This window comes from Aythya marila (genome assembly GCF_965140915.1).
Source record: "Aythya marila genome assembly, chromosome: 1".
Lineage (NCBI taxonomy): Eukaryota > Metazoa > Chordata > Aves > Anseriformes > Anatidae > Aythya > Aythya marila.
In genome coordinates, this window is record NC_139042.1 from 105,742,486 (window position 1) to 105,754,602 (window position 12,117).

Consider the following 12,117-nt stretch of genomic DNA (forward strand, 5'->3'; position numbering starts at 1 on the left):
CACAGCAACAAATTCGATCAGGTTTTGTTTCCTTTTTCTTGATTCACTTCCCCTCTGCAATTTTTCCCACTGCAATTTATCTTTGGAAGGAAAGGGCCCTTTGGATAAATGAAGAATTAATTTCTACTTTTTCCACTGTTCCCTCCAATACAAACAAAACTTTCTCTTTTGTGTTTTAAATGATATGCATAATAATTTCTTCCATTTCTTTCTTCTTCCTTTTTATGACAGAGATCATACTGGTATCACCTGTCTTGTTTTAAACTTGTCAAAGCACAATGAGGCTGTGAATGGTCTCAACCAACAAAGATGAACCAAGCTTTTTTTCAATAATTCATTTACAAAATAAATAAATAAAAAAATAATGGGGTAAATGCATAAATCTTCCTGTGGTTGGTATCTTTACAGAGGTTTCTTGTCATGTCAGATCAGAGACCTCATTTTTACCTTTTGAAGAAAAGCATTTTCTAGACTCACTTGTGTAAAAATAGCATTGTGCAAGAGAATAAATACTTGGTATTTAAGATGTACTATTTAAGGGACAGGATAAGAAACAGTAATCAAGAATTCAAGTTACAACTTATCTAAAATAAGAATGTAAGTCATTCAAAACTGTTGCTGTCACAAGACAGCCACACACAAAAGGAATGAAAACCTGTATGCATTATTCATCCTTTAACTTTGATCTTAAAAGCTAAGAATCTTGAACAAGGAAAGATAAATGGCTTCTCGAGGTTTTTCTTTTAAAAATCAGATGAAAATGATTCAGGATAAATGATAGATAAGAGTTAATGCGAAAGAGGGGGAAATTGCAATCACAGAGCTGCATCAAAGTTTCAATGCAAAAGCTTTGCTTTTTGTATTCAGTTGCAAAGGATTTCTTTTTGAGGTACCAGCATGCTTTTTCATGTATATGTAAAAAGATTTTAGCTATTAAAATTTAATTTCCAGTACACATAGCTCCGTTCTCCCACCATCCTTCAAGATGTGGGCAATTAGGAAGCTTTCTGAAGTATGGGCTACTGCTGGTCATGGGGCAGGTACAAAAGAAGCTGTGAGGCTCTGACCTCCAATCCTGGCTCAAACATCAACTTGCTCTAGAGCTTATGTAAGATGTATACACTCTTACACTGGGAAAGTATTGATAATTGCAGGCACTCTCTGCATTGTGATTTTTTGAGATTTAGTTCATTAAGCAGACATTGCCTATAACATATGAGACATATTGAGACAGAGATCCAAAAGTGCATGGAGGTTCCCCAGTCTAATAGGAGATACAAAAACTCCTCTTTGAATGCTTTGCACTCCGCAGAGTCTGTAATTATTGCCAGTTTTTGCCTAAAGATATGCTCAAAGGCCCCACCATCTTGGTTAGATTACTGATGTCAGCATCTTATACACAGGCAGTTGCCTTCAGATTCACAAAGATGACGGATCAGCAGCAAAGTTCCTTAAGGGAGGCTCTGAGCAAATGAAATGCAGGCAGGCAACACCACATTTATGACAAATCATAGCACACCACCCATTTACATTAGCAGCAAAGTCAAAGGGAGAGTGCCTTTACATTACAGTGTAGAGCAGGAGGCTTTGCTTATCTGACATCCAGATTTTTACCTCAGCATAAGCAGTTAGCATTAATCAGATGTCAAAGTGGGGCTAGACAGAGAAAAAAGCTAGGTAAATACAAGGGCAGGTTGGGAGGAAATAGATGGAGAATGAGGAAAGAATTTCATTTCAGTGGTATGTGGTAGGAAGGCAGTGGGAACACCATTTGAAAGGCAGTGGAAGATTTTGGGGTACAACAGGAAGAAGGCTGAAAAGGGAATGGAGGCACACTAGGGATACTCACAGGCTTACAAGCAACCATTATTCACTGCAGTATCTGTGAGCGCCCAAGTTAGTCATTGCTCACGGCCACTGATGCTCCTGCCAACTCTATTTAGACAAAACACAGTGGGAAAGACCAAACCCTGTGATAAGAACAGTCAGCAGAAACTACAAGACTGACTCCACTTCCTCCTTAACCTGAGGCAATGCAAACTCAGAGCTTTCAGCTCCAAGGTAAGTGCTTGAAACACGTGGCAATGTACTAATGAAACTGGGCTGCCATGCAAAGAAGATGGCTAGACTGCTGGGGCTGGGAGTGTGCCTGTTCCTGGTGAGGACACCTAGAAGCCAGGAGCCCTGGTCTAAATCCTCGCTCTAAGGAATTCAGTATGAATTTGATCTAGCAAGACAACAACTCCATATGCATGAACAATAGTAAGGGCTGGAAGCAGATTGAGGAAGTTCCCCACCCCAGTGAGTTCCCTTCTCCATGATTTGTAGTCCTGACCTTGCATTTTCTCTCTCCACAGTGTCTCAGCTCCAACACAAGAGCTGCACAGCCTCTCCTAGTACAGATGGAATACCTTAACATTGGAAAAACACATTTTGTTTTTAAACTGTTCACAGTGAGAAACAAGAGGCATTCACTGGACTGCACTGAAGCACTCTTTTTCGGCTATACATGTATATTATAGCAGGGATTCTTGATTCCACAGTGATCCCCAGAGAGAAATTAACTTGATGAGCACAGAATCTCACTAGTTCTGCTCTGGCCTCATGATAATTGTTTTTCAATTGAACAAATTAAGTTAAAGATAAGCATTTGCTTCTCATGCAAGACTGTCATTCTTGTTTCACTCACAATATATAGAAAGGGATTAGCCACATCAAGCATTTTCTTTCATACCATGCTGTAAAGGACACACACAAAAACAATGAAGTTTAGCTACAATGCACTAAGAAAACTGTTAATATACAGCATATTCAAGAGCAACAAAAAAAACATGTTTTAGTGATGACTCTTCATCAGATTCAACCAGTGGACATGTGTACAATGAACAGCCTGTACTGAGCCTGACTTGAGGTAAAATTGAGCAGTACTGGGAGAGCTGTGCTCAGAGAGAATGTCTGTTTCTATAATCCACCACAGATAGCTGTGTCCAGACCCTTACTTTCACTTCATATTTGTTCCACTCACTACTGCTTATAACCTGAAAGACATAAATTTATTTCTTTTCAAAGTACATTTATTTGCCCTACAAATGGACCAAGATATGCAAAGATCACTTTGATTTTTATTATCTCTCCTACATAAACATATCAATTTCCTTAACCCTACTGGGACAAAATAATATTTTCTTTTTATTGCATTCCAAAGGAAGTAGTGCCTGAACTTGGATCTTACTTAACTGCTATTTATCTAAATCTCTTGCTTCAAAATCTCTGTCGGGAATGAAGCTACCACCTCTGTTTCTCCAGCACCCTTAATACTTGATCTTGTAAAAAACAGTTCTGCTGACTCAAAGATCAATATTGCCATTGCAGATGAGAAAGACAGTTTCCATATATCAAAAATAAGGTTGCCTCATGGACATAGTGTGTATTTTTGAAGAAACTAAAGATACGATTCAGAAAAGAGGTGTCAAACATAATCCTCTATACCTAAAAAAGTATTATCTTAATGCTTATTTTAAAACCCTTTTCAGGAAAAAAAAAAATAAAAATTGAATGCTTTAGGAATTTTTTAGGAATTAAATCAACTGGAAATGCCTTAAAAGTTGAGTCATGACAAGTATTCTCATTAGTTGTCCACTGGTATTACCTATATATTGAGCACCAACAAATACATTTTGGCATTTCCTGATCTGGTAATTTCACAGCTTAAAAAGAGGAAGGTAATGCATGCAAGTCATATTACCTGAAAGTTAGTCTCACTGATATCAGTAAGAATTATAGCATAATTTTTAATAAATAATTAAATTAAAAAAATATTTTTAAAAAGGCAGATTTCATACAAAAATTAAGTCTACTGATAAGTCTATCGTTATTGTTTTATTGGCATAAAAGCCAACAATTTCATTCTTATTTCAGCTACTGTACTGCTTTGATTCTTTATGTTTCTGTTTTTAAATACAAATGGAAATAATTCAAAAGAGATCTGTAAACAAAAATTGAACAATTCTAAGTCAGGTTTCAAAATCAGTATTTTTTGCCCATCTGTCCTTTGGCACATTCTCTATTCCAGGTCTCAGTCTCTTCGTGTCTCCCTGCCACTAGCAAGATAATACAGATGGTTACTGCAAAGTTGTCTGAGATGTACATCTGAATGCATATTTATCCACTTGGCAAGATCCTGCTACAGCTGTAAGTCAATGCAAATCTGCATTACAATGTAGCTTCAGTCTCCTGCCTGTGTGAGAAAGCAGCCATGACATTCCTGGTGCTGTGTAAGACTGTGCGAGGCAAATATGACGTAAAACGATGCAGTTGATTTAGCTATCTCAGCACTGTTAATTTGCACCTCTGAACACAAACACTCATTTCAGCACGTGAAACGCATATATCTACACATACATCAAAACTCATTCTCAGTTGTTTGTTTTTGGAAGCAGAAACTAATCATACAACCTAACTTTACTCAATATAATGGTGAAAGAATACGAGGTAGGTGAGTATTTTATGTGATAAACAGAAAAGAAAACCAAAATGAGGATCTTTATTCCATCATAAGCACAGTTTTAATAAATACGAGTGGTGTTGCCAATCAATGACTGTTGCTTTTGTTCTGGGTATGTATTTTTCTGGCAGCTGGGAGAAGAGCAGTTTTAATGTATAACAAAGGAAACGTACTGAATAAGTTATACGTGAAATTCTTTCAAGAGACTACAGCAATATAAAATGCAAGTATAGAAAGCACTACCTGAAGAAAAAATAGCATTGGAATCTTCCCCTTATGTCAGGTCAATTGACTTGTCACAGTGGGAAGGAAATTTTAAAAGGAAATTGCAAGTTCTTCTTAAGTATGATTGGAGGAATTGTGTTAATAGCCAGCAATCAGTATAGGTTCTAAAGGGCACTTAAAAATTTAAATGTATGCATATGCCAGAAGTACACAATACCAGAGCTTTGTCTTGTTCGTAAAAAGCATGTGAAACAACAGGCAATTTAAATCTCCAGCATCAGAGGCAATTTTTAACTTAGGTTGCCGACATTTAAGTGTTCTTCCATTAAAAATCTCCCTCATTTCATCATTTGATTGAGGTATATAAATATGTATATGACCTTGTTTTACATTAATAATCCTCAAAGTACCAACAGGATAATACATGGTATGTACTTTAGATGATACATATTGTTACCATATGGAAAGATGTTCTGGTTCACCATGCTGCCAGCATACAACTGATTTCTGAACTCCACTTTTCCTTACCCTTTCTTCAAGCCATTAGGCTCAATAACTTATTGTTTTACATACCAAAAATTAAGAGTGATAGTTTTGTGATTTGAGAAGATTTTTTTTTACATACTACTGAATAACTGTGCACTGTATTCAGCAAGCTACAGCTACAAGTGAAAATAACAACACCTCTAATAGGAAAACAGCTTAATTTGAGATTATAGGGTAAGCTATTATCTCTCTAAAGAAATATTCCAAATGTTTTCTTATCCTTTGTACCACAATGCACAACTTTTCTGCCCAGATTCCTTCCCAAAGAATTACAAAAGAAAGTCTCACCTAAACTACCAGCAGTTTCTCCTTCCAACTAAAGAAGGCAGATACAGTTGCAGGAATTTGTAAGTGGATAAAAGGGAAGAAAATTATAGGAGAGTGACAATGAATTTCATTTTCATAAGTTTGTAATTCCCCTAAGGAAGAGAAGAACACAAGTTTTGCAAGGTCCTCTTTAACAAACAAATGCATAGCTTATAATGAAGCAGTACGTGACTAGAGAATGCATTCCAAGCTAAGTGCAAACTAACCTTGCCTTTGAGGCAAGGAATAGACAGAACCCAGAAAGTCCATCATGATTGGATGTCCACATGCTCAAGAGACTAATAATTTAGGTTTTACAAGTTTTTCAAACAACTCTCTTTTATACTTACTGTAATTCTCTCATCTTTGTCATCCAGAGGGGTCCCATCTTTTTTCCATGATATAGTGGGTTCTGGGTGACCTCTTGGGGGCTGACACTCCATCACAGCAGGTTCACCTACGGCTACCATTACATCTGATGGATTTTGTCTGAAGTCATCACGTAGAACTGAAAGAATGAAGAAGACGAAGTCAAAACCTACCCAGCAATACACCAACAGGACAGCAAAGTGTTTTATTTTGACTTCTAATGGTTCCTGCTGTCATTTTTATTTATATTAATGAACAGCATAGCTCATGAATTTTATTTGGCATCTGAGGATGGTTTCTAGTACTTCCACACTGTAACACAGAAAACCCACATGTAACTAACACTGTGGACATGAAAGGCTGACACAGACATAGGACTATCTACAGGAAACAGCTGTCTCATTTGTTCCTGACATAGCTCTGCCCCACATGTAAGCACAGGTTCCTATCACAGTTGAAGAAGACAAAGTATCTTCTGCTCAGTTGGAAAGTTACTTGGGTATAAACACGATAGAAATTACTTTATGATCCTCTTTTTCCAAGACACAAAGTCAACCTGCCAGTAACTCAAAAGTTTATGGCTGAAGATTGGCCACTGGTCATATGAATTGCACCTTGAGTTTATGGCAAAGATTATATGGCAAAAATAACTGAACTTTGTAGTTACTTTCAAGTTCTAGATGACACTAAGTGGACAAACATTTCTGCAGCCTTAGCTAAGCTAGTCTTTGCAATTTGGCTTCTCTTGTTTACAGGGATTTTTTTTTCCCTGATCCCTGGGAGTCATCACTTACTTTGATACAGGACCACATCCTTCATTTGGAAGAAGTCAATTTTATTTAATAACTTTTCACATAAGGAAATTTTTTTTTTTGGTCTTCATTACTAGAATTTATTCTTTATCATCATTTGGTCAAGCCTAGGCCTAGGCAACTCCAGCTCCATCTGCTAATCTGCTATGAATTTTATCAATATCTGTGTGAATATATTTCTTTTTAGAGGAGGGGAGACATCATACCATGCTCAGCAGACCACTGCATTATGACTCAGTTTAACAGAATAATGGCATTCCTAAGTCTTGCCTAGCAAGTGGCATTGGGTTTAATCTAAAAATAAATAACTCAAATGATAATAAATATAGCATTATAGACCTCTCCACTGTGGTTACGCCATCTACACTGAACAAAGGATATTGTAACAGAGTAGTACACTACAACCAAAGGACCCTTAGGATTTTGACAAAGCTATCAGTCATTCTTGCTACTTGCAACAATCTTGTGTTGACACTGATTGGTGCCAAGAATCCATAGTAAATAAACCACGTATCATACGTATCAAAAATACGACCGCAGACATAGTGGCACACATTACAAAAGAGTGGTTGGGTTGTTAATGCTGTTTGAAAGCTGACTATGACTTGTTAGATATTAAGAAATGTTGGTGTGCTACAGATTGGCACTGTCACCAAACCGTTGCTCTCTGATAGGTCTCTCATGCTGTTCAGACCTTTTAAAATGTTCTGAGGGTAAATGGGTCATCTAACATGGGACAAGGGAAATACCTTTCTAACACCTTCCTATACAGCAATGCTGTGTAATCTAACGTGAAGTGGGGGAGCACAAAGGATTTACAGTTCTTTGACTGTTTGGGGGGATTATTGGCAAATAACGCTGTCAATGAGTATTACTGTTTTCTATTTTTTTCCCCAAATAGGTTTACCTTACATTCTGACACCCCACAATTCAGTGGCTACAATGACAGGCTTAGCTTGATTCATCAAAGGTATACCTTAATTCATCAATATAGACTGTTATACCTCTTTTCTACATACAGGATATAATTTCTGGAAGCACCAAAGAATGTTTGTATACCATGAGGACTGAAGTATGTTGCAGATACTACCAGACATCATCTGAAGTTACTAATTCCCTTCCATACTGAAGCACTCATGTTTCAAATGCTTCAGTTAAAATATTAAATTAAAATATTAAATTAAACATTCTGAATGCCTTGGAATCAGGAGATACTGTACTGCAAGAGGGCAGTCAGGGATAAAACAGTTCTAACAATTTAACAATGCAAAATAGTACAAGAGAGTGTTAGGATTTAATGAAGAAATTATTGAATTATTCCGGTTGGAAGGAACCTCCATGCTGTTGAACAAACATTACCTTGTCTCAAACAGAGCTAGTCTAGAAGCTTCATTTCAAACAAACAAAAAACCAAAGCACCCAAAACAAAACAAGAAATAAACCTATAATGTTTGGTGTGCAAAAAAAAAAAAAAAAGAAAAAGCATGTTCCATAGCAAAACATCTCTCTCTATAAAAAGCAAATAACACGGGTATTTTCCTTCTATGGACTAGGGAAAACTGATGACATTTTCATCAACAACAACAACAAAAAAATCCAGGTTATACCTATATGAAATATGTTTTCAGAAATGAGAACTATGTCACTTTTAGCTTTTCAGAAAAGTATGTCAAAACACCTATCCTTTAGCTTCCCTTCTGCTTTCAACAGAACTGTATTAAGTTCAACCTGCATACCTCTTAGAGTTTTCTTACTACATTCCTGTAAATATTAATGCAACAGATTTGGAAACATCAAATTATTTTGTTTCTGGAAGCACTCAAATTCTACTCACGCAAACTGAAAATCTTTTACATACATATTCAGCTTATACTGAATATGGCATTAATAACCAGATGCAACTTATTGTGTTCCTAGGCAGCTAGCCCTCAAGCTACCCAGATACAGTAAATTGTGTGGCAAAAGTAGATTGGGCTGACACTGCTGAAGATTTTTTTTTTTTTTTTTTTAAAGTTTAATGGAGACTTTTTTTGGCTTGGATCCACTGGTCATATTATTACTTCCTTTTTCACATTCACAAACTAAGGAACATAAAAGTAATAGAAATTGAAGTTGAACCAAGTTACTTTAAAAAAGTATATATCCAGTTTCCAGTGCCAACACCATATGGAAGTACAGGGGAGATTCTATACGAAGAGTAAGAAGCCTCTTATTATTGCTGAAGACTTTAACACTTGGATACATCTAACAGATATATAAGTGCCTTTAAATTAAAAAAAAAAAAAAAAAAAAAAAAAAAAAGTGAAGGGAAATGATCTTAACATGCCACAGAGCTTTTCAAGTCTGAAAAACCTCAAATCTAAGATGAAAGCCTATCAGATAGCTAGCACCTCAGATGGCTTTTAGCACCTTTCAAGCAACAAAGTCCAATACTTGCATAATAAAAACAAATTGCTAAAATGCTAAGAAAATGGTAAGAAAATGCAATCTATTAGAGATCACTCCACAGTTAGTTGTTTAATTGCTTGATTGTGCAGCTGTAAAGTAGATATTTACCTTTTTTTTTTTTTTTTTTTCATTTCCTTTTGGTTTTGTCTCAGGCCCTGACAGGTTGGAAAAAAAAAAAAAGTTTCTCATGTTCTTCAGAGTCAAGGTCACTGTAAATTGAGATTACATTTCCTCTTGAAGATATATTTGAACTGTGCTTGGTAATCCAGTACGGTATGTGCTTTCATGCTTTCAGTCACCAAAGGGTCAAATTTCACCACACTTTTTTTTTTTTTTTTCTTTCTCTTCGTATATGCAGTTGGAATGAAAACAGATAAATTGAGAGTATTTTTTCTTCATATTCAATATGTAATCTTCATATATAAAAATCTCCATTTCTGACATACTGTGGTTAAGGTTTTCTAATATTTTACTCAATTTTCTACAAAATACAGAAAATCATGATCATAGTTATTGTTGTTGCACAGCTAAGACAGTACAATGCACCTTGCACAACTAAACAACTTGGTGATGTTGCTGTGTGAATTCTCAATTCCCACGCTTGGGCAGAAAGCACTTTTTTGCTGTGCTTGCTGAATTAATCAGGCTGAAGAGAAACTTTGGTAACTCCACCTAAAAGTCAACGACTCTTTAAAACCTTGCACTGTTCAATCAATAAAGCAATTACACTTACCCCAGAGAATCCTTCCCAGAGCAGAAAGGAAATAGCAATCACTTGAGTATAAGTTTTTATTGACAAGCAACATAAGTAGAGACAGTATTTTTTGTGTAAACCATAAACAGTGCTTGTCAAAATGCAGCACCCAGTGTTTTTTTCCTAATTTTTTATGCTGGCATGCTGGCTACTGTGAAAAAGAGTAGCCAGTCACTACTGGGTGAAATTACATGATATCTTCAATGATATTACATGATAGCTTCAATGATATAAAAAATCATTTAAAGGTGTCATAATTAGGAATGCAATGAAATAGGAGCATAGATTTTTTTTTTTTTTTAAACTTACAGACACATGACATTTACACTACTACTAGCTAATACCTACACAATCAGCAACACAACAGTCCCAAACCATGCTGTCAACCCCCATATAGTTGTTATACATGTAGTGCTAGTTACTTGATATGTTGGTCATCAGGCACACATGGGCAACACAAGAAGAAGAGGTGTGTGTTGGTTGGTTTCCCTAAACACCATGGGTACGTGCACTCTTTTGTCTTGCAATGGGCCAGTCAGAAGCATGCCCCTGTATCTAGTACGTAACCGTGACTTGATCTGCTCAGTGCAACCCATACAACATGCCTGAAGGCAACTGGAGGCAATTTTTTTTCAATGTACACACTGTAGGTGTTTAAGAAAGACTATTGTTAAATTTTTATCATTAAATACCTGTGATCTAGTTTTAAGACAACAAAGAAAAACACAACAAAACACAAGAAAAATAAACCAACCAGAATGCTCTAGCTAATAAATGGAAAGAATGCATTTGTAAGGAATGCACTCATTCCCATTGCATATTACAGCCGTGTCTATCATTTAAGAACCTGAGATAAGAAAATCTGAAAATTTTTATTATAGGTCTATTCTAGTCAGACTGGCTAGACACTTCATATACCAAATCAACTCACAGCAATGCACTCAAATGTATAAGCATTTCTAATCAACCAGGTCACTACAGCCATGGTCACCTGATAAAGAGAGGAAGAGAGGGAAATGAAGGTGTTTGGGGCACAGCTTCATGATCAAATTAAGGGAATCTCAATCTATTCTAATTCTACAAGAGATTACCCAGATGTGCTTCCTGATAATTCTCCTGCATTGTCACTGTCAAACCATGCAAGGCTGGCCGCTGGACAAGTGAGCAGGGATGAGTGAGCCAATGCATCTCACCAACAGAATAGAAAAGACCCCAGCAATTGCCCCTTTCTTGGCCTGAAGATCATTTAAACGTTTCCTTGTATTGTAGCATGTGCCTCAAAAATGGGGAAAAAAAAAGAAAACAAAAGTGAAATAAAGAGAAGCGATCATTCCTTGTATTGCTTTAGAAAACAACCAGACCTCAACTAATGAGCAAGTTTCCTCACAGCAAACAAAAATGTGCTAACAACAAGTTACATGCTAACATGGACCAATGCAACCCCAATAGCCCACTGCCCTGCCTTCCAGCTAATTTCACTTAAAAAACAAACAAAACAACAAGCAAGCATGTAATACATATATATATATTTAAATACATACAATTATATTATTTTAATTCCTGCAAATCTATAACAAGTATTTCAATGTTTCCCTTTTTGCCCCGACAAAACAACATATTGCAAAGAAAGTTTCTGTCTAATAATTAATCTAACTAATAAAATGAGGTGCACAACAAAAATGAACACTTTCTGTAAGATGCTGTAAGGTTAGGAAAATGTATTGGATTCAGGAAGTTAAATATTTGTTTTAATCCCATGAATCAGTAATCAAAGAGAAACTAATTATTTTTTTAAGTCAGGATTGAGCTGTTCTTCAAAACCAGAACAGTTCCTGTAATTTCAGAGCAGCAATGATCCCTTTTCCCCGCTACCTATGGAATTCTAACTTGCTGAGACACAGCAGACAGCATTTTTGGCATTCAAATATATTGTAAGACACTTTTGTCAGTTGGAACAGTGCTTCAAAGCAGGTGCCTAACAGCATTAGCCTGAACTATAGTACCTTTTAAAAAGACTTTGCTGGCATGAAATTTATACCAATGACAGAATATCATTTTTGTTATTGGTGGCACACATACATTAAAGTGTTATGGCACCAAATTAACTTCAAAAAAAAAAAACAAAAACCACACATGCTAAGATTTAAGACAAT

The 12,117-nt window shown here is 36.1% G+C and overlaps 1 protein-coding gene across 1 annotated transcript in view; it reads right to left on the minus strand.

Moving 5' to 3' along the window:
* The window catches only part of ROBO1 (roundabout guidance receptor 1), a 322,025-nt gene that overhangs the window by 118,881 nt on the left and 191,027 nt on the right, over positions 1-12,117 (minus strand). Inside the window, exon 3 of the mRNA XM_082770400.1 lies at positions 5,932-6,089. Coding sequence (XP_082626526.1) covers positions 5,932-6,089 — 158 coding nt within the window. The remainder of the gene's footprint in view (positions 1-5,931; positions 6,090-12,117) is intronic.